The 23,371-nt window shown below is 37.9% G+C and overlaps 1 protein-coding gene across 10 annotated transcripts in view; it reads left to right on the top strand.

Moving 5' to 3' along the window:
- The window catches only part of GPD2 (glycerol-3-phosphate dehydrogenase 2), a 197,418-nt gene that overhangs the window by 132,210 nt on the left and 41,837 nt on the right, over nt 1–23,371 (top strand). For all 10 annotated transcript variants that reach the window (XM_032637520.1, XM_032637521.1, XM_032637524.1 and 7 more), the window contains one exon: nt 382–545. In XM_032637520.1, coding sequence (XP_032493411.1) covers nt 382–545 — 164 coding nt within the window. The remainder of the gene's footprint in view (nt 1–381; nt 546–23,371) is intronic.

Raw genomic sequence — 23,371 nt, 5'->3', positions numbered from 1 at the left:
TTATCGTAGATTTCTTAGGACATCTTAAGTCAATGATTCTCTACCCTGGGTGTACATTAGAGTCGCTCTGATCTTTGCCCTAGTCTAGTTAAATTGATCCCTAGAAGCACGAGGCCCAGGCATCTATATTTATTTTTGATGCTCCCCAGAAAATCTAATATGCAGTCAGGTCCAGAACCACTGCCTTAGAGATGATTCATTTACTTTTATAATTCAGCTGGGCTGGTGTAAGAACAGGCCGGCACGTCTCTTGTTTCTTTTGCAGTACACTTCTAGGTATACTTTGCTTTTCTTAATAAAAAGTGTCTTGTATCTTAAAGTGACATTCTATAATGTTATACTCTGTTTCTAAAGAAACCTTTTCCCCTGTTTATGCTGTAGGTGGTGGCAGTTACCTTACTACTGGGTGGGAATCAAGCTGTATGATCTGGTTGCCGGAAGTAATTGCCTGAAAAGCAGTTATGTCCTCAGCAAATCAAGAGCCCTTGAGCATTTCCCCATGCTCCAGAAGGATAAACTGGTAGGAGCAATTGTCTACTATGATGGTATGTGATTTTTTTTTTTTTTTTTTGACAAGATACTTTTCTCCCACTCGTGACCCTTACAGCATATTCTTAACGAGACAGTTTTGCATCCTAATTAACGTTAATCTTACACAACACACAAACGTACATGCGCACACTCCACATAGTGTTTTGCTTTTAATATTCCTTGTTTTTGCATATTCCTTTTCTTCTTTGATTTCGACTTTGTATCTCATGGTTGGTTTGGTCCATTTTCCATCATTATGTATTTGGTCACCACCTTCATGCCATTTAATTTGTTATGTTTGCCGGTGAACACTTGCCTTATGAATATATTATAATGTTGAAAGCAGCTGAGGATCTGTTAGGTTTTCTAGATGAAACCTCTATTTTTAAGGGGTTATAAACCTAGAGAAAAATGCGCCCTGGGCTGAAATTGACATGTTTGTATTTCGCACAGGGCACAATTCTTGAACATATAATTTATGTGAGAAGGTAGATGAACATTGCATCTGTTAAACCAGTCCCTCAGGTTTTAATGCTTATTTTATTGTTGTTAGATGTTTTCTAACAGTGACATTATCTAGTACCCATTTGCCATGTGTTCAATGTTCATTCTTTGTGTTTGTGTGTGTGGACAATACAATTTTGTACACTTTTATTTGAAGGAACTAACCACTTAATATATCTCCAGATGGACCACAATACAATACAAAACAACACAGGAAAAGCCATTTGTGAAGTTTTACTATAGTTTTAAAGGGTGAATGGATTTAAAAAGTAGTCCAAGGATGTCTATTTATAAAGAAATAGCTGGACACAGATTCAAAAAGTCTTAGAAATTTGTGGCACAAAGGCCCTATAGGGTCAGTGAGGTTTTTTTACCCCTACTATGTGAACTTTTGTATTTAGTGTTAGATATCTAAACTCTTAACATGAAGAAGTGTTTTTGTTGTTTTGTTTTTCCAGGAGACTTTGATATTTATACTTCATAACATGGGATATCCTTAAGGCTACCCCTACCTTTTTTTCTTCTTCTCAGTGTTAGGTTTCTGAATCAATTTAGCTGTCTTTCAGGCTTTCATATATGAATGCAAAATGTGTACGTGCAGATGGGGCAACGGGGATAAACCCAAGAAGATGTGTTAGGAGCAACAATATTAGAAAAATGTTAAGGGTCTTAGACAAACATTAAAAGCTAGAAAATTCACAGTTTACAGTGCCTTCCAGCATCTAAACACCATGGGGTGGGGGGCACTTAACTACTTTTTTGGTGCCCCTGATTGAGCCTACATGTTAAGGGACAATCTTAACTGTGAATATTCTTTCTCTGCTTTCAGACCCTTAATGTTAATCCACTGTAGTTTGTTGGGTGACTATATTAAAGAGGTTTTTGATCCAGGAGGAATAAAAAGGCATTCTGCAAATGGCCCCCTGCCCATCCTGACCTGAAAGTGTTTGTGCCCTTTGCCTCTTAGTTTCAATCCCTCCCGTGCAAACTCTCTCAAGAACTTGGCCATTTTCTCTACCATGTGATATACTGAACACGAACTACTTTTATTTTTTTAGCTTGTGCATATCTGAACCTCCTTGAGAGGAATATTAGTGGCTGTCATATCTGAATTTGTGCCATCTGTGTTATGTTGGTTTGATATTGTTATGAATTATAGATTCTTAACAATTCTACATGGAGAAACCAAGGGAAATCTGTGTCATATACTGCAGGAGAAACACTATCCTATTAGAATCAAGAGGAAGAAGAATTTCTTTTATCTAGAATTGGCTTTTATAGCTTGTTACAGGTTGCAAAATTATGAGTTTAGCTATTGAAAAGTTAAAAATTATTATTTAAAATAATTTCAAATTGATACTTGAAAATTGATTGTGAAGCCCAAGCCTTGAAAAAGTAAAAATAATTCTAGTCACTGGAAATAATTTCTTTTTAAATCTTGTTCTGAAATGATGCAGGTCCAACTATGTCATGCCTGAGGCAAGACAAAACAACAATGTGAAACAGTGTAGTTCTATGGTTTCACAGCTGTAATCACAGATAGGGCAACTCTTGTTAAAGCTAATGGTGTGATGAACAAATTAAATACCAATATAGAAATAAGGTAGAAAGGAACATATAGTAAAGGAATTAAATGTAATAAATGTGTGCTCAGAGAAAGGAAGGGATGACTAACCCTTCAACCAGAAAATAACATTATTATCCTGCTACCAAAGTATTTCAGAGAGGACAATATACTTCCTAAGCATATACCATTGCAATTGAAGTCTAAACATTGTAATTTATAAGATAAACATTTCTTAACAACAACAACAACAGCAACAAATACTCTTCTTCTTAAATAATCATTATGAGAATGTAGTAACAGTCTCCCAAATGATTTCAAAATGCATTTGGGCTACACAAAATAACTTAAAAAAATAATTTATTGAGGTGAAATTTACATAACATAAATATAACCATTTAAAAGTGAACAGAAATAATAATTTTTATAATTCCCACCTTGGGAGAATCTTGATCATAATGAAACAGTGGCACAGGTAACTAAATGAACTTTTAAAATCTACAAGAAATTTTGCCAATTAACAACTCTGATTAGTTATCCATCACACAGTTACTTCAGTACCAGTGAAAAATGAAAAAATAATGGTGTGAAAATATAGTCAGACAGACTACTAAACATCACCATTAACATGGAGGGACCAGTGACTGAGTCCATCTTTAAGATTCTTTCAAAACTGAGATGTTAGGTCTGTAAGATATTCCCTCTGAAGTACAAAATGTACAAAGGTCAAAAAAATTTTCTTAATTATTCATGCAAACAGTTTATGCTAAAAAAATAGTGATGATCATTGCATAGGATTAAGGCAAAGTCTTTTCCTCCACAAAAGTCCACAAAGGGAATAAGATAAATTCCACATACATTGTTTTTCTTTTTATCTTTTTTTTTTATTGAGGGATAATTTACATATAACATTATGTTGGTTTCGGGTATACAACATAGTGATTCAATATTTGTGTATATTGCCAAATGATCACCACAGTAAGTCTAGTTAACATCTATCACCATACATCATTACAAACTTTTTTTTTTTCATATGATGAGGGTTTTTTAAGATTTCTTAGCAACTTTCCAATACACCATACAGTATTATTAGCTATAGTCACTATGCTGTACATTACATCCCCAGGACTTATTTATCTTATAACTAGAAGTTTATGTCTTTGACCACATACTTTTAAATGTAGTAATTATAGTGGCACTTCTGTGCTTGGCATAGGTACGATCCATTGCCATATTTTGTTAAACTCTGAGAAACAAACTCACATATGTGGAGGAATAACTACCATCTTTTTCAGTATAGACAAAGTAAATGTCAAATTTCTCAGTAAGATCCATTTGAAGTGAAAGTTGGGATAGGAAGTGACACACTAGGTTATTTTTTCTTCTTATGTTCTGTTAGAGAAAGCAATATAGTCGCCTCACTGGTTTTCCGCCTGAGACGTGTCCTAGTATTTCCTCTCTGCTCCTTCCCATATCCTACCAGAGATCCACCAGCTGGACCCTGTCCGTGGCCATTACCACTGATCAGGGGGTCTCCACGTAGAGAGTGTTGTGACTGGTGCAACTCTCCCACGTCAGCAAAAAGTATTTAAGGCACGACAGGCTCGGGTGACTTGGCAGGCTGTGAGGTTATGTGAGCCAGCTGTGGAGGGCGAGCCAGTTTCCTCAGAAACTTACTTGGGCTTCCTCCGTCAACTTTACTTCAATCTCCCTGCTCCCAGAGAAGATCTTTGGTGCCATTCTAGTTGGACTTCAGTCATCCAATCCAGTGCACAGAAAATGAGACATAATTAAAAATCATTAAATATTTAAAACCATTAGATACCCCCATTAAGCTTCTGTAAGATGAAACTGGAGAACAAAATTACAGCTTTAAATTCTTCCTTCTGAGAGTCCAGGCGGTGACAGAGAGAGATGTCTGTTATTTCGTACCGATGATGCCCTTAAGTATTCCTTATGCACATATGAAAATAGCAACCTACGAGAAATTACGTTGGCTTTCCTAGTGTAAATAGAAGTTGGTTACAGCCATGTTTCAAAGGGGGAATTAAAGCCCAGGTTTCACTAGAATATTCATGTTTATTCCAACCTAAAACTCACAGCATACAAATAGATGAATTCAGCTCGTGAGAGAGCAAAGCCAATTTAATCTCTGGTTCCCCTGAGGTAAATGCAGCTCATGGTCCTGCCCCCGCGCCCCCTCCCCAACCTCAGCTATAATCCCTGGCTCCTGGAGGTAAAAATGCACTGAAGTGAGGAAAATTCTGCAGCAGGATATAATGATCCAAAATGACAGGGACAATAATGACAATGAATTTCATGTCTCCCAGTCATGAGCTGGAGATGCTTGACTAGGCTGACTTATACAATTAAATTGTTACAGGTACAGCAGGAGATGCAGTTAGCTGTGAGCTTTGGGGAATGAGGCCTCTGGCAAAAGGCATATTGTGGAATCCAGACTCTTTTGTTAGGAACAAACTATTATTCCTCTAGGCATGCACCCGCAATCATATACGTCAATAAAAGAAAGCCTGGGTTAAAGACAAGTCTTTTAAGGTGTTGATTTTATCTATTTTGAAAGCTTAAAAAAAATCAATTACCCAGTAACACAAAGGTGATTTGTTTTTTTTTTTTTTAGTCTTATGTTTTCATTTTTGTTTTTCCATTGAGTTCTTGGAACATAAGTCAAATCTAAAGATGGTGCCTTTAATCCTCATTTACATTATTTGCAAACACAATTGTTGAACTATAATTGGGTGTTATCTACTTTAAATTTGGACAGACACATTAATTTCTTCAGAACAGAAATAGATTGAATGCCTAGCTGAATAGTGTGGGTTTACAAACAAAACAGCAGTACCATTATGCAAGTTCATCTCTGTGCTTCTTAATGCAGTTCTTGTGAGGCTGTTATGGTGATTCTAAAGTGGTTGTGTGAGCAGCCTCCTGGGTTGCACAAGACCATCCACTGGGGGTAGGAAGAACATATTAGAACTTTTCCTTAGACCTGTTTCTAGCAAATTCCTTAGAAATGTCTGTTTTTACATATGGTTTAAACGTCTATAAGTACAATAGTACAGGTAAGTAATTTATAAATAAATAACCATATTGGAGTTATATGCTGACATTTACTCTACTTCTGTAATACTCAACTTGATTTTTCTTTTTTGAACCCACTGGGTTAGTGATTTATCATCATTTTAAGTCTATGTCCCAGAGAAACTCTTATGTGCGGCAACCAGGAGATATGTACAAAATGTTTATTGCAGCACTGGGAATAACTTCAAAAGGAGAAATAATTCAAATATCTATCAAGACACGAATAAGTAACCTATAGTATATTCTCATAATGGAGTAAAATAGAGCATTGAAAGTGAATGAACTAAGCTAAGCTGAACTCATCCTGAGTTCAGTCTTAGAAAAGATATGTTGAAAGTGGCATGATAACTTGTCTCACAGTTGTAAGCATCACAGTCATACTTGGAAACTGCTTTCCAGAGTACCGTAGTGTCGTGGAAGCAGTCAATAATATGGAAGTAGATGATTTAGGATTGCAAACTTTATTGAGTTTTGAGCCACATTACACATCTATGAATTTAGGCTTATAATGTTTTGCTCATGAAGTGTTTTGAGCTTCAAATGAATAATAAATGTAAAATAACTTTATAAGTATAAAATTATTTAAATTTTAATTGTTCTATCTGGGTCAATTTTATGCATATTGTATCGACCATAAGACTTCAACTTTTCACAAAAATGTTCTAAAGCGAAGCATCGGTTCCACAAATGTCCCTTGTATATTTAAAATTTGCAGATTCTTCCAGAAAATTTGCAAAACATTCTCAGGAAAAAGGAAAATATTGTGCACACAAACATGCTTCACATAAGTATATAATGTTTGAAATTTAAGGGTCAAAGAGCACATTTTAAAAGAACTTCCTCTAAAATTATCCACTTCTTAGACATGATTTAAAACCTATTTGTTTTAGTATTTTCCCTGTCCATATGCAGTTTTACACTTATAAATTAAGTGAATAATTTTTATCTTGATTTCCTACTGTCAGCTTTTCCATTGTATTTCTCCTCTTGTTTTCTGTGAGTTACATAAATGAAACTGACATTATTGCTCATATAGCAGGCATATGTTTTACCCCCGAATGCTGCCTTTTTGCTATTCAGTGTATCTGGATACCAACAAATGCTAAATGAAGTTTGACATGTACCCCTAAGAAACAAAACTTATAAATTGTGGCTCCAAAGGAAACCTTGAATAAATAGGACACATTTGTGTCCATCCAGGCTAACATCCAACATATGCTTTAGCTTCCTGATGATGAGACAGGGCAAAATAGCCTCTAGGAAAGTTTGCAATTGTTTATTGCTCACTTGACCAGCATGTATTAAATACCAGGCTTTTATTCTCTTATAATTAGTTTTTTTTTTAAGAAAATCAAAAGCATACAAAGTAGATTTGATCAGGTGTAGTGTATGAGATAGTAATTCACATTGTACTCTGCATATAAAAGCTTAAAAACAGTGCTAAAATTCACCAGTAGAAGGGTATGTAGTGTATATGGTGTTTGAACAAATAGTTCTGGTGGGTTCACAGTGAGATACTTACCTCTCACACTCTTGTTGCTCAGTTGACCCTTTTTAAAAAGATGCAGGATCAAAGGCAAAAGCAAGTGTATCTAAAATCTCCATGCCCTCTTTCCTCCAGTTTATGCCTTCATCCAAAAAATCTTTATGGAATTTCCATTTTCTAAGCACTGTGCCTGGTATTAGGGCTAAATGCATTAAGGACAGAGTTCTTAGCTTTCAGGTTTTGAGAGAGTTCGCTGCATGTATTCCAAATATTGGGCCAAACACATGATCCTTACTACAAATAATGTTTTGCATTTGTGTAGCAGAGTATGGTTTTCAAAACATTTTTTTCCCATAAATTGTCTTAGTTGATCAAACTCAGCATATACACTGGAATGAGATATCATGATCCCTATTTCCCAGGAGAAGGGGAAGCAAAGTTAAATACCTAGATCAATATTTTGGACATGTGGGGATGTGAAAGTAATTTTTTTCCTTGGCTAAAAAAAAAAAAAACTTTAGGGCTTCCCTGGTGGCACAGTGGTTGAGAGTCCACCTGCCAATGCAGGGGATGCGGGTTCGTGCCCCGGTATGGGAAGATCCCACATGCCGCGGAGTGGCTGGGCCCGTGAACCATGGCCGCTGAGCCTGTGCGTCCGGAACCTGTGCCCCGCAACGGGAGAGGCCACAACAGTGAGAGGCCTGTGTGCCGCAAAAAAAAAAAAAAAAAAAAAAAACTTTAAAGATTATAACATCATGGCTTCTTTCAGCTAGCATTAGTTTTTAAGTCCATTATATGCTTTAAAAAAAATAGCCAAATATTGATAGTTCAACAAAGTATATGCATTTTTACTAAGACATATGGAGAAGTAATGAGAATAATAAAATGAACTTCCAGTTTCAACACACAAACTCATGGCTTAATTTCATCTCTACTCCTATTTGCTACCCTCCAGCCCCCACATAACAAATATTTCATCCATGGATATTTTGGTCTGTATCTTTAAAGTTAAGAAGTTTCTTTCAAATACAACCACACTTAAAATGTTTAACAGTAATTCCTTAAGGTCAAATACCTGGTCATGATCACATGTCAACGATAGTGTCGTTACCTTAATTTGCTCCTGATTAAAAAATAAACCCATAAAACAAACAAAATCCTAGTTAAGGTTTATATATACCAATTCATTCTTTTTATAATAGGTTTCCCATCCCTTCCCTTGTTTCCTCATGGTTTTGTTTAACAGTTCCCCTGTATTTCCTGTACATGTTAGGCTTGTCCCATTAATCTGTTGCTGCAAAAAGAAACAACACCCAAACTTAGTGCCTTAAAACATCAATGGACTCTCTCAGAGTTTTGAGGATGGATGGGGTTAGCTGGGTGTTTTTCACCTGGGATCCCTCCTGTCGTTGCAGTGAGTTGGTGGCTGAAGCTAGAGTCTTCTGAAAGCTTTCTTACCTACAAGTCTCATATGCAAGGCTTCTTCTGACCTAGACTTGAAAGTCACACAATGTCATTTCTACCACATTCTGTTAATTAAAGTGAATCACAGGGGCATCCCAGATTTAAGAGACAGGACATTACAAAAGCAAGAAAAATAGGAAGCATAGTTTATTGGAAGGGGAGGAGGTGGGACATCTTTAGTGATAAGTTACAAGGAGGCTGGATCAAATTGTTTTGTCAAAAATATTTTATAGGTGGTGGTGTGAATTTCTATCACAAGTCTTCTTGCCTCTATTTTTAATCAGTCATAATTATTGCCTAGATCAATTTCAGTATGTCATTAGAGGTTAAGAGGTTAAAATGGTACTTCTCTAACTCTGTCATTCCAACTTCATTTATTAGTTGGAATAGTTATAATTTCCCTGTATCGACTCTTTGCCTACCTTGAGGTACATTTTTGTATAAAATTTCTGGATAAATGCTTGATTCTTTCCATTTATATGCTAGTTTTCAATAATAATGAGTTAGTTTTCTGTTATCCTCCAAATGTGATGAGATTTTTTTGATTATAAGTTAAACTCATGATTTTAAATATATTTGATTTGTGTCAATCTATTAGAATTACTGATGTTCAAACTACTCTTTTCTGGCCCATGAGCACCATCTCAAATTGGTTCCTGAGCTTTTTTTTTTTTTTTTTTTGCGGTACCCGGGCCTCTCACTGCTGTGGCCTCTCCTGTTGCGCAGCACAGGCTCTGGACGCGCAGGCTCAGCAGCCATGGCTCACGGGCCCAGCCGCTCCATGGCATGTGGGATCCTCCCGGACCGGGGCACGAACCCGTGTCCCCTGCATCGGCAGGCGGACTCTCAACCACTGTGCCACCAGGGAAGCCCTCCTGGGCCTTTTTGATAAGCTGGTAATGGTCTACGATGACTTCTGTGCTATCTGCTATGACAAGATAATCTAGGTTAATCTTGTAACTTTCCTGACCTAGACCTGGAAGCAGCCATTTCTCCAATAAGCTTTGACTCCTTCCTGTGGGGAATGGTAATGAGACCATAATCTATTTCCTACGGATGTTCATTGCTACTGATTGGTCATTTCTAGGTTTTTCTGTAGAAAGAGTTAAGAAAAGTTTTTTGCTTAAAGAAGAAAAATGTGATGAATTCTTAGACATGATTATACTTTAAATTCATGAGTACATGGCTTTTATTTAATCTCTTCAATCATACCTCCAAAAATATTATTACTGAAACCAGTTTAAGATTTTTCTTTTTTGTTGTTATTATTGTTTTAGAGTATATGCCAATGGGAATATATAGATAAATTACTGTCTTTTAAAGCTACTTTACATAGTGTCTATCAGTGTGGTTATGCCATCAACTCAGTACATAAAATCATTTTAATTTTGCTTTATATCTTTAGGGATCTACCTTTTTAAAGCTGTGCTTTTTAAAAAAAAATTATGTAAAATACAGGGCTTCAAAGTCAAAATGAAAACAAAGACTATTCAAATAAGGCTAGCTTCTCTCCCTGTTCACTCCACCACATGTCCTCTTTTTCCTTAAAGATAACATTTAAAAAAATAGAATTTTGGCATATTCTTTCATTGTGTGTGCATGTGTATGCATGTGTGTATATTTTATGTACACTTTTATTTGCTCCCCCTTCCATTTCTTAGGTAATAGTAATACCTTGCTCTTTTCACCTAATATAATGGGTATTTCATTCCTTAGTAACATAAAGAGCCACAAAGTTTTGAAAAGGTGAATTTAAAAAAAGATCCAGGAACCAGATTTCATAGAGTTAAATTTTATAGTCATGTTAGCTGCTTAGATCAAAACATATGTATTGTCACAGCCTTAGCCATCAATAAACCATATTTTTAAGTTATTTTTCTTTTTATAGGTGAAAATGAAATTTTATTTTGTTTCTTTGGACACCACAAAACAATGGCATATCTACTAGTTTTACCTGTATAGGGAGATTAAAATTAGGCTGTGAGTCTCAAATGCTATTATTGTCATTATTCTCTGATTTGTTTGAACTTACTAAAAACCTAGTACATATCATCTGCTTGTGTCGAAAGCCAATCTTCAGACTAAATAGTCATGTTAATTTTAGTCTTTTAAATAGATGGATCTGTTTTATACCAATACATGAAATTATACACTTCTTAGTAACATTTTATTTTTATATTCTTTATATTAATGGTGAATTTAAAAAAATTTTAGAAATGAAGCTAATTAATCACGGTTTACAGTTAAGACTTAAAAGTTTGAGAGATTTTCTACTTTTGTTTTAGAGACACTGGGAAAACAGACTCCCAAGAAATGTTTATCAAAGCTTAAAGTAACTATCCAGTACAGTTGTCTCAAAGTAGTTCTCCTTCAGAAATATACTCTTTTAGATCATTTTTGGAAAGAAAGGGAGAAGGAAATAATTGCCATTGGAATATGGGGAAATAAATAGGAAATTAAAAAGGTATAGTGATTGGTCTTCAGGAGCTGTTTTTCTTGCTACTTTATTGTATGACAGTGTAACGCCTCACTGATCTGTCGGCACAGTCTCCAGGTACCCACTGATCTACCCACTCTAGCATGTTTTCTAGAATTCTTTGAAGGGGTTCAAGAGTCTTTGCACAGATAAACGTTTAGGAAAAGGAAGAAAGAGAGAGAAAAACAAGAGGCAAATCCATTTTTAATTGCTCTGCACATGACACACAGCGGCTTTCTTAGCGTAACAGAAGGCCAGGCTGGTATCTACCCTCGCAAGAAATAGCAGTAATAAAAGCATCTCTTCAATTAAAAACGCTCTATGTTAGTTTCAACTAGAAATTCTACAACCAAGCCCTGGTAATGTAATATAGAAAAAACTGAAAAAAGGCATTGGTACATAGTTCTTATAAATGAAACCTTGGTAGATTATATTTTCTGGTGCCAAATAAACCACTATTTTCGAATGTAAATTTCAAACTGGTTTCACTATTACTGTTAATACTTATTCATATCACACTTTACATTAGTAAAACACTCCTTAGATCATTATATCCACCCACAGAAGATACGAACCACACAATCACTTTAAAACAAACTCAGCTTTGCACATTAAATACACACACACACACACAACTGACTTCCCACACAACTTGTATAACTACTGCTTCTCTACTATCCCAAACCAAAGAGGTAGTCTTGCATTCACTGGAAAAGTATTACCAGTGTGTAATTTACTGTCTATTCAGAAGAATAAGTCTTTGATTAGAAAATGATAAAAGAGCACAAGGATTAGATGAGCAGCTGTCAGGTTAAGAACAAGTCAAATAACTTGTACTTTATGTCTTTATGTCAAAGATGATTAATACACAACCCTGAATTGACTTGGGATAGGTAACTCCGAAGCCTCTCAGTAAACCAGAAACTTCCTATTTCCCAGGTGTTTTAAATTCTTCTCATTTTTAACCTGAGAAATACAGTAATGAGTGGGCTTAGGATTTCATGCAGTTTTCCCTTTCCTTACAGAGGACAAATTGTGACTGAAAGTCAGCCGAGAAGAGGCTCCAGAGGGTTTTCTCTCTCTCTCTCTCTCGATAATTTTTTGTGTGCAAAACATTGTACCTCAGTAGTTAACTCAAATCTGTTTTGGCAAAAGAAGGGGTATAAATACATTATTATTTAAAAAGTAATCTGAATACCCTCAGGATTTACAAATCAGACAATTTCACTACTCTTGTCCCCTTAAGAGAATAATATAAACCCAAATTATCCTTTTCAATAGTTGCCTCTTCAAAAAGCATTAAAAAAAAAAGTAACAGTACACGGGGGTTCTAAGAAACATGTTTGGTGTAAAGCAAGATTAATATGTATTTTTATCGTTTCCCTCTATCTTCTATTTGTATATTCCTTTTTCTTGTCTCTTTTGCGTAAAACTCATGTCTTCACAATCCTTCAGTATGAATAAAGAGAGAAGAACATTTCGCCACTCAATTATGTCTATTTTTTTAAGTAGCAAAAGATCTTATTTAAAAGGAGCCAAGCGTAAACATTATTAACACAAATATAATGAAACAAACATACAGTTTAGAGTAATATTTAAAATATCTAAATACCTAGATGCAGTTAAATACCTAATTCTCTGAAGTTTATTTTAATTTGCTACATTTGCTGCTTAACGTAACTTTGGCCCTTTCTCCTCTCCAACCGCAACAAAAGTGAACATCATTAACTTACCCCATACATTTCGATTTAGACTTTTGTCTGAAACTTATCTTCTCCCCCCCACCATTTTTTTTTTTCACACGTAAAAGCAGTCATTTTTTGTGTCTTTCCATTGCAGGTTCCTTATATTTCATGGCAGGAGGGGTGGGTAAACTTAGGTCCCCTTTTTGTTATTCAAGTATCTTCAAGCCTTTGAGCACATGTGATTGTTCCTCAGGGCCTTCTGTGTGCTGGGTGGCTCTCCGTGATGCCACCCTCCCCCAATGCTCCCGGGGCCATCCGATTGTGAGTAGGTGGTCTTCCCTCACTATGTGCACATTTTGAGCTACAAATTTCAGACTATTTACTCCTCTTAATTCTGTTTGAATTATTGCATTGTAAGCATTTTTCACAGAAACTGAACTTGAAATTTTAGAGACACCACAGGGGCCTGATCCTGTCAACTCTTATTGAAACTGTTCTTCTGGCTTCAACAGCAGCTACAAAGCAGAGAGCAGTGCCACCCAGAAAGGAGGTGAAACCAAGTCTCAGGAATTCAGAGCAGAACCAGCAAAGTGACAGGAACGTAGAAGGCTATTGAGTAGTAGAGAGCTGGGGAGAAAAAACATGCTCTGATCTCCACCTCTACTACCCATATTTCATATAGAAATTGTGCCTTATCTAGGATGGGGCAGAGGCACATATTAAAACAAGGTGCCATGAACGTTTTCCTAACTCGCACTCAGAGAGACCTATGGCACTTCGTGTAGGGTAGTCAATCTGAGTGAGAAAATCTCTGTCAGCATGTGAGGGCTGAAGGCGGCCTTGGGGAGGTTGTTACCCCAGACCTTCAAATCCATCCTCCAGCTCCACAGGGAGGGACGTTTCCAAGGGCTGGAGGAAGCAGCAGCCACTGAAGCACTGAGTGCTTCTCTCCCTTGTCCAGTGGATTGTGACCACTCTCATTGCTTTCAGGTTTCCTTATGTCCAGGATCCTTGTGTCCAGAATAAAACAGGGGTCCTCCAGAAAACTCTGTACCATTGTAGCACTGAGGAGACCTTGGATCCACCCGGCTGGTCTCTGTGTGTGCATTTGATCAATCTATGAAAGGGAAACCGTGAAAAGCCTTATTTTCCATCAATGCATGAGCTGTGAGAGCTTCTGAAGAAATGTTGGAAAATGGCTTATAAGCAGTAGTTGAATTTCAGCCTCATGTTTCTGCTGCTGAAGCTGCTCCTCTCAAAACTGCAGGGCTTCTTTTTTTTTTCTGTACGTGGGCCTCTCACTGTTGTGGCCTCTCTCATTGCGGAGCACAGGCTCCGGACGCGCAGCCTCAGCGGCCATGGCTCACGGACCCAGCCGCTCCGCGGTATGTGGGATCTTCCCGGACCGGGGCACGAACCCGTGTCCCCTGCATCGGCAGGCGGACTCTCAACCACTGCGCCACCAGGGAGGCCCTGCAGGGCTTCTTGACCAGCCTACGTTTCACCTCATAGCCTTTGAGTCCATCCAGGACTCAGAGGGGAAAAGCATAACAAACAAACAAATTTCCACGTAAGCACTGCTGAACTTCCTGATTTCTGATTCTTGGGAAGAAGCTGACTGAATGTTGACATGTGTTACCTCTGAACTGAAGTGTGCCTACTCTAGGTCTAGGCTTAAGCTGTATGATTGTCACGTCTGTGTAGACTGTAAAACTGAGTACCAGCCCTTTCTAAGGTTTTCTTTTCATTAATTCTGACTTTCTCCATCAAGATTGGCCTTAATGTATTAGTCTTGGGATTTGCATAGCAAGTTGAAATAATGTGTAGATTCACATGGTTCTGGTTAGGATAGTATTCTTAGTTTTTTTCTACAACTAGCAATTTTATTTATTTATGTATCTATTCAGTAACCATATATTAGCACCATGTAAAATCCAGGCAACTTGATAGGTCCTGGAGATACACAGAATAATGCAAAATGTTTCTTTTCCTCCAAAAGCTCTTTGGGGAATACAGACACTGAAATCGATGGTTTGCCATACCTGTGAGAAATTCTACAAGAGGCATATACCTAAGGTGGTTGTGGAGACCTAGAAAAGCTTCCGTAAGGAAGCAATACTTTACCAACTTTTAAGATGGAGTAGTATAGCTAGGTGAGGTCAGTGAGGGAGGATGGGGAAGGACATTGTGGCCAAAGGCATGAAGGCACACGGAGTACAGGAAGCAGTTGTATAGAATGTGAGCATCACACTCTATGTAGTGTGATGTAGAGGTGTGGAGTGGCAAACAGGGCCAGGATCCTGGAGGATCAGGTATACTATGCTAAGGAGTTAAGTTTGAATTCTGTAGGCAGTGGGCATCAGTGAATGAAAACAGCATCTGATGCAGGGAACTCAGAATCTAGGGACCATATTTGGGTGGTTGATGGGAGAGTCTTGGATGAAATTTTATGCTGATTTGAAGGAACCCAGGCTGAAAGAGAGGTGAAGAGGTAGGAAAAGAAGGTATAATACATGGATCAGTATCCGTCTCTTTGCTCACAGTTTCTTGACAACTCCAACATTCACTGACTAGATTTTCTTATATTTTTGATAGTTGTCTTTGTGGCTTGGCCTTTTTATTTACTATACGTCAGCCCTTTCTGGTCTTTTGTTAAATTGTCCTCAATTTGGAAGTGAGTTAATAAACTAGTGTCAAGTGGTTTACAAATTCTGTTTTAAGAGAAATCTAGGTTTTTAAAAAACTTCGGTAATGTGGGCTTTAAAAAATCCGTAACTGCCCAACTGGCTTATGTCAACATTTTGGAAAGAATATCAGTCTTTAAAGCAGTGTTAGAGATATAAACCCTTGGGGGAGTGAAGAATGCCTGGTGCATGCTAATTTTGTACTTATCCAGGTGGAAGAGAGAGAGGAATAGCCAAAGCTATAGATAGAACAGAGGGATGTCACCTGCCACCTGGTCTCAGTGTGGGCTTAGCTCTCCTCACTAATTCCATATCAGAACATCAGTGGTTTAATTATTTATTTCTAACCTGTATCATATTAAGATCTTACTTTGACAAATCGCATTTTGACTTATAGTCTGTGCTTTTGGCATGTGCTTTAATAGCATTAGCCAACTCTAGGCACATACTGAATTCATTATGTACCTTATGTATGTAAGTAGTAATACTTCCTTTTAATGAACATACGGTCACATCAAAGTGCTGTGAGGTTGTTTTACAAAAGCGTCTTTGTGCAGTGCTCCTGAGAAGTTTTGAGACATATGTTAAGTTGAAGAACTAATATGCTGCATTTTAAGTTGTATTTTAATGGAGTAATATATTATAATCTGGCCCCTCAAGGTGAATAGTCTGTTTGGGTCTTTGATTCTTAGGCTTAGGTTTTTAATTAGAATTCAATATTTTTGACATTTAAATTTTTTATTTGTGACCAGGTGAACTTAAAGCTCATAAAGTAAAATTGACTTTGAATTTGTATCCTGAACTATGGTATCGATAAAGGATAGATGAGTGACTCTTTTTCATATTTTCTATAGGCAGTAAGACGTTCACAGAACCTACTCTTACAGATAGCTATATGTGGCAGCACTAAACCGTGGCTAGATCTGCTAAACTGTTTTTTACCCTATGGACACCCTTCAATAACTTTTGAGGGCAGGGCTCTCCCAAGGCAGGTTGGTAGAAGCAGAGAAGTGAACCAGGAACAGGCAGGCTCAAGGTGTAGCCTGGCTATGAGCAGTCTTCCAAGGGTAGTGGCTAGGAAGTCCAAGAGCAGTCTTCCTAACCACCTGTCTCAGCTGACTTGGCAACCCCAGGACTCATCCCAGTCCTGTCAGTGTGCGGGAGACTGATGGTGGGTCTGAGCAGGGAAGCAGTTTTCTCAGTGAAGTGATGCTCCGTGGAGTCAAGTGCATGGCAGCATTTTGGGGATTCCTTGGGAGAAGGGGGAATCTATGGAGGATACTAGGCACCTCCTTGAAATGGAGAGAGAGAGGGGCCAGTACTTGAAGGAAGAGCTAGGCAGAATGTCAGAGCTCTAGTCAAGCAAGCTGAGATGAGAGCAGAGTTCTAGTCCAAGTAGGAACATAGAGTGCAAGTCCAATATTGGGCAGGGACTCTAATGCTTGGTGTATGTGGCAGGAGAGACTGCAGCCTGGTAAACACCAGGGATTCCCTTGTCTAGGGAGGTAACAGTTTGTGGGCAGATTCTAATTCTGGAGGGCTGGGGCTCCTCATATATTGTCACGTGCCATCAGGATTAACTCAGGGACTGCTTAGGGCTCAGCCTGCAAGTTGAAGGTTGTCAGTAATTACAGCTGGGTGAGTGTACCTTGACCATCTCAGATAGAAACTAGTATGATCTCTCTTTGACACTAACCACTGACTAGCATTTCCAGGAAGACTTTGAGAATTGCTGGGAATATGGGAAAGAAACTCTGCTCGCTGGAGCATGGTATTGTTTTTACTTTTCATTTTAAAACTTTAAAAAGTGAAAACATTACTAATACTTATGGTATGTCCCAGCCTTGTATTTAAGAGTTGAAAGTAAAACTAATAAATGTATTTTCAATTTGGTGGGGCATTGTGTAGCATCTAACTTAATTTTTTTATATTATAAGAAATATTAGCAATGTGAGGATGTGGTTAGTTTTTGTTCGTTTGTTTGTAGTTAGTGTTTTATGTTTGAGTCTTGCTACATGTTACCATGCTCCAGAATTTCAGAGACAAAAGGAACATTTTTTGACATTCATTGAAACCTTTTTGGTGAAAAATTTGTTTTAATGGTACTATTTAATTTTAATTTATGTAAGAGTTTATCAGAAATGAGTCCATAGCCTATGTATTGAATCTTTTCTTGTTTAAACTCTTAAATATTTATTGAGTGCAGATTTCAATCAAACTGTGTAGAATATTGGAAGTGTCTTTCTCTATTACAGGGGCATTGATTAGCTCTACTGTCAGTTTATTTTCCCCCAGAGAGGGAGTTCTAAACAACCATGTTTTATTGGTGTGGAAAGTTTGACAACACGTGGCAGGGTAAAGGAAACTTCACATGAACCAGATTAACTATACATTTGTCATTGGGAGCCCCATAAGCATAATGGTGATGGTGGCAGCAAAAATAATCTTCCTTTCCTTCCCTCTATCTTTCCTCTCTGCTTCTTTCCTTCCTCTTTCTCATTTTAAAGCTTTAATTCTCTGCTCCCAGCTTTATTTAGGTATAATTGAAAAATAAAATTGTAAGATATTTAAAAGTATATAATGTGATGATTTGATAAACATTGGGAAAGTATTCCCTTCATTGATTTATAAAATTTTAAGTTTTTATTATCAAAGCTTGCAAACATACATGAAGGAAAGTAGGATTTTGAACTGATGTGTACCATCTCCAGCTGTAACAATTATCAACTCACGGGTACTCTTATTTTATCTATTCCCTCCCTCCCTCTCTTTCCCTCCCCTCTCTCTTTCTTTTTCTCCTAGAGCAGAGGTCAAATCCCTACCTGCCTCTTATTTTGTATGCGAGAATGGTTTTTATGTTTTTAAATGGTTAAATTTTGTGGCACGAAATTACATAAAATTTAAATTTCAGTGTCCGTAAAATAGAGTTTTATTGGGACACAGCCATGCTAATTCATTTAGGTATTGCCAACAGCAGAGTGTTGAGTAGGTCAATAGAGATCGAATGGCCTTTACAGAAAAAGTGTGCCATCCCCACACCTAGAACATTTGAAAGCACATTTAACTGATAAGGATTATTCTTTATTTTTTAATAATTTAAAGCTACCATGCCATTATTATACCCAACTAAATTAAAGAGAATTTTCAATGTCATCTAATACACTGTCCATATTCAAATTTTATGAGTTGCAGATTGGCCAGCCAGAAGTTGAAGTATCATTGAAGGTTAGAGCAATGAAACAAAACTTTTTTATGCGTGTGTCAGGAAATGGGTTGTTTTCTTTTACTTAGAAATGAACATTTTCAAATTAGATAATAGAATGCAGTTATCTATTTTCTGGTCTTTGGAACAGTATGAACAGTCATACTGAGTCATCACTAAGTTACAACTCAGGCTACTTTCTCAAAGTAGAAGATCTTTTTTTCTTACTATGTCTAGTCTTTTTTTTCTTGGTCGTGTTCATCTTTCCAGAAGAACAAATCTGTTGGCTTTAAAAATATGGCTAGAGCATCTGGCATAGTATTTGATGTGTGTGGTTGCAATATTGACATAATTTCATTGATAACTACATTGTGTATAAACTTTCTGTTCGTGTTCTTTTTTATCTTGGAGATGTCAGATATTCTACTAGCTGTTCGCAGGTAGGTAGTGACATTAAAGGAAGAGCCCTATTAAACTGGTTCTCACAATATTTGCACCTCGGTCTTCTGCCTCATCGTGTGATCTTGGCTGTAAGGATTCACAATATCTATTTTTTCACTTCTCTCAGGGTGATAAGGCTCTGCTAAATGGATGGGCATTAGCTGAATGCACAGACTATTGAATTATAAATTGATTACTTCAGACAACACATGTTTTAGCACCTTCCTACGTGCCTGGCACTGTTGTCCTTCCTGGAGGTAAATCAGTGGTGGTGATGGTTGCGGTGGGTAGAACTAAGTCCCTGCCCTTAATTTATTAATTCCTGGGAGAAACAAAACATCCATGTGGCTCACATGAGTCATCCATGACTCATGATTGCTGTTTAAAATAAAAATTTCCAGCAGGGCAAACCTATTTAAATGACCGAATTAAGATCAGGATTTTGCTTATTTAGTACGTAGCAAGTTCAAGGAAAAGCAATTGGATATTTTTTACTATAGTTTGAAACAATATCTGTTAAAGATATATTTGTAAATTGAATCTGAAAGGTTTGTTTTTGTAGTTACAAAGAGAATTAAATTCTTACTTTTCTTCCTGTTTTGGAGTTCAAGCCCCAAATTAAGTTTCTAAATAAACATTGAATCTGGGTTGCTCAGAGGTATTATTCTGAAAACTGAGGAACACTTATGATTTGGATAGCACGTAAGAGACTATCTCAGACAAAAGGAGAGAGGGAAGGTACACTTAGTAGAAGGAAATCTTTGTTGACAATAATAGCTTCATTCTCACAGTGCTTCCCAGTTTACAAATGCTTCCCTGTACGCTCTAACCTGATGATTTCAGTGGCAAAGAAGTTGGTGTTAACTCTGCTTTGCAGGTGAAGGAACAGGCTCTGATGGGTAAAGGGACGTGTCCAGCATCAAGTCAGTCTGTGACTTGCTGTGTCCTGGACTCAGGTGTTCTGAGTCTCCAGGCGCAGTGCTCTCCCTGGGCTGAGAGCCTGCTTTTCTTGTTCATGTGATAGTACACATTCTTTTCAATCAGGACATTGGGCTCTGGTCAGACTGATTTGATAACAACTTGATAAGGTGTAGAATCTTCCCGTGATTAGAGACAGAAATCTGATAAGATACAGGACTCACTTGCAACAGATAAAGCTTCTCAAAAGGTTGTTTCCAGTTAGCATTCCCCAGCTGGTTCTTAGGACACGGTTCCATGTTATTTATTATGTAGCTCACACTCGGAATCACCCCGGGGGCAGGTGGAGCCATTCCAGTGGGTTTGTAAAAAGTTGTGTGCATGTACTCACACACAAATGAGGAGACGGGGCCTGGGAGATGGTCCTAGGTAAGTGAAAGGAATCGCTCACTTTTGCCAGTCCTTTTATGAGAGGTCGACTGTTTCCCCTTGAAGGCTTTCTTTTCCTTCGTTATAGAATTCGACTCTCAGTTGGCTTATTTGACATTTTGGGATGGCAGCTTATAAAATTGGTAGAGCTGGAAGGAACCAGAGAGATCACGAAGTTCCACTCTGTGGCTCCAGCAGCGAGGAAACTGAAGCACAGGGCTTGGGACTGGCGCAGGTTTTTAGTCACAGGCAAAAGAAAAATAAATTGGACTGACTTAAGGAGAAAAAACCTTTTTGAGGGGACCTGAACAACAGGCAGCGATGCTGGGAAAGCTGCTGAAGATATACATAATGGCAGTATCCAAAGCCGCAGGCGATCCTATCCCAGAACCGGTGCACCAAGGACGTTCATGCTGATCACCTCCCCTCGTGTCTCCGTCTGCCATCGCTGTTGACACCTCTGTCCCCACACCACTAGTACGGGATGGTGCTGCTGTTCTTTGGCCTCCACCTTTGAATTCTCCGTGTCCGGTTCTCTGGGTCACTAGCTCTAGATGGAAGTCTGTGTGGGGAGCATCTGATTGGCGGAGTGGGGTTAGAGGTCCGTGTGCGGGGGACAGGTGGACTCTACCTCTTGCGAGGCTTCTGTGATGGGGAGAAGGGGGGATGCTGGGAAGCAAAAACAAACAAACAAAACCCAGACAGTTATTTGTTACAGAAACACATCCATTTAGTGGCTATCTGAGGCATTAGAACTTGGATCTTTTGACTTTTCTCAGTTTATAGCAAGTGTTGATTTCCTTGGTAGAAACTGGCAGAGGCTCCCCATTTTTTTTTAAAAAACATCTTTATTGGGGTATAATTGCTTTACAATGGTGTGTTAGTTTCTGCTTTATAACAAAGTGAATCAGTTATACATATACATATGTTCCCATATCTCTTCCCTCTTGCGTCTCCCTCCCTCCCACCCTCCCTATCCCACCCCTCCAGGTGGTCACAAAGCACCGGAGGCTCCCCATTTTTAAAAGAAAATGAAGTCCTCTGGATGAAGACTTGGTGATTCTGTTATTTCCAAACACTCTGTTATCCTGTCAATGCTGTTTTTCTTCCAGATTGAAAATCACTCCCCTGTCTTCCTATCCTTGATGGCACACAGAAAAGAATACCTTGCGCATCAGTGGTAAGACGTAAAGAGTGAAAGAAAGAGAAACAAAAAAGAGCAGGCAGTGTTCAGGAAGTGCAGAGATTAGAGATTAGTTGTCAGCACATTTCAGGAAAAGCTTGCCAGATTGATGAGCAAGAAACCATTCAGAACTAGAAAATATACAGAGCTTTCTTTTTGTTTTTATTTTTTAAGTATTTGGGGCAGTAGTGATATCTTTTAATTAAGGTACAAAGTGGTCTTGACTTTTCAGTACATTTTTTAACCTTTTAATAATAATAGTTAATGTTTATTGAGAACTATGATGTCAGAACAGACACTCCCTATCTCACTCCTCAACCTCTGTCAATCCCATTGTCATTTCCCCTGTATAGATGTGTGACTAGCACCTTAGATGAAGCAACTAGCGTGAGGTTTCACGGTTGGCTGAGATGTGGCTTGAACTTAAGTCCACACTCCTATGAACAAAGCCTTGCAGATCTTCCTGTAACATAAGAGAGAAAAAGAGGTATGTCTGGAGCACTAGGCTTGGTGATATTTTAGGAAAACTGCAGAGGAAAGAGAAAGGAAATGTGCTCAGAAATGGAGAGACTTTTTGGAACTTGCGACCTTTCCAAGTTGGACTGTAAACTTGCTCTTGTTCTCAGAGTCCTGGGGTAGCCGAGCCAATCCGTTTCAGTCTGCTCCCCACGGTGATACTTAGCTCACTGACTGGCACATAGTAGGTGTTTAGTAAATATAATTGTTAAAGAAATAAATCTCAAGCATCCTCAGGTCAGTTATCTTGGGTTAAGATGCCATGCATTCCAGACGGCCGCTCTCAGTAAAGAAAGACCCTTACCCTCAAAGGTGCTTATCAGTGACTTTGGTGCATCTCACAAACGACTAAGGAGGATGACCTGTGGCTTTAGGCCACATAAATGTATGGTCTGTAAAAGAGTCTCTATAGTGTGTCACGCTTCCTGACTTTTCAACTTCATTTCATTTAATTTTTGTCACATTGCTCCTTTTTCCTTTTTCTTCCTTAAAAGTATAAAAACCTATTTTTGACTTGTACTAGAGAGAGAATTAATTGTTCTGCATGGGAGGGGAGGGGGTCTTTACCGTAAACTGACGTATAGACATTTTTGCACAGATGAGAGAAAATGAATACCCAAAGCATTCTGTTGTTTGAAGTTTAAATGTGGTTTTATTTTCATTCAAAATGTAGCTAGATTCCTAAGTATCTGAAAAGTAGAAAACTTATTCTTCATTAGATTCATTTAAAACTTTTTCAAGAAAGGAAAGCCCTGAGGGTATAGAAACTTTTATGTGCTTAAATATGTCATGTTAAGGCACTTCACAGTGTTTCCTTTACACGGGGCCAGAGACCACAGATCCACGCTGATTGCTAATTATTCAGGTTGTAAATAGCTTATTCGAAAACTTAGGGAGAGACAAAAGAAAGATGAAGGAACAAAAGGCCTGCGATAATGAAAAGGATATTGTGAAGAGAAGGGCTGGGCAGAATTATGATGCAGGTCACATTCTGTGCCTGTATTTAATTGTACCTTTGTATTTAATAATAAAAATGATTACATGCTCAGGGCTAACAGGTGTCCCTTCCTGAGAACTGTAGTATGGATAAGTGACAGCAAATTACTCCAATTCATAAACTTTGAATATTATGCTTTTGAGTATCACCAGTCTATACTAGAAGACATTTCCTGCAAAAATGTACATCAGC

Source organism: Phocoena sinus, chromosome 7 (assembly GCF_008692025.1).
Source record: "Phocoena sinus isolate mPhoSin1 chromosome 7, mPhoSin1.pri, whole genome shotgun sequence".
Taxonomy (NCBI): Eukaryota; Metazoa; Chordata; class Mammalia; order Artiodactyla; family Phocoenidae; genus Phocoena; species Phocoena sinus.
This window is presented reverse-complemented; position numbering and strand designations above follow the sequence as displayed.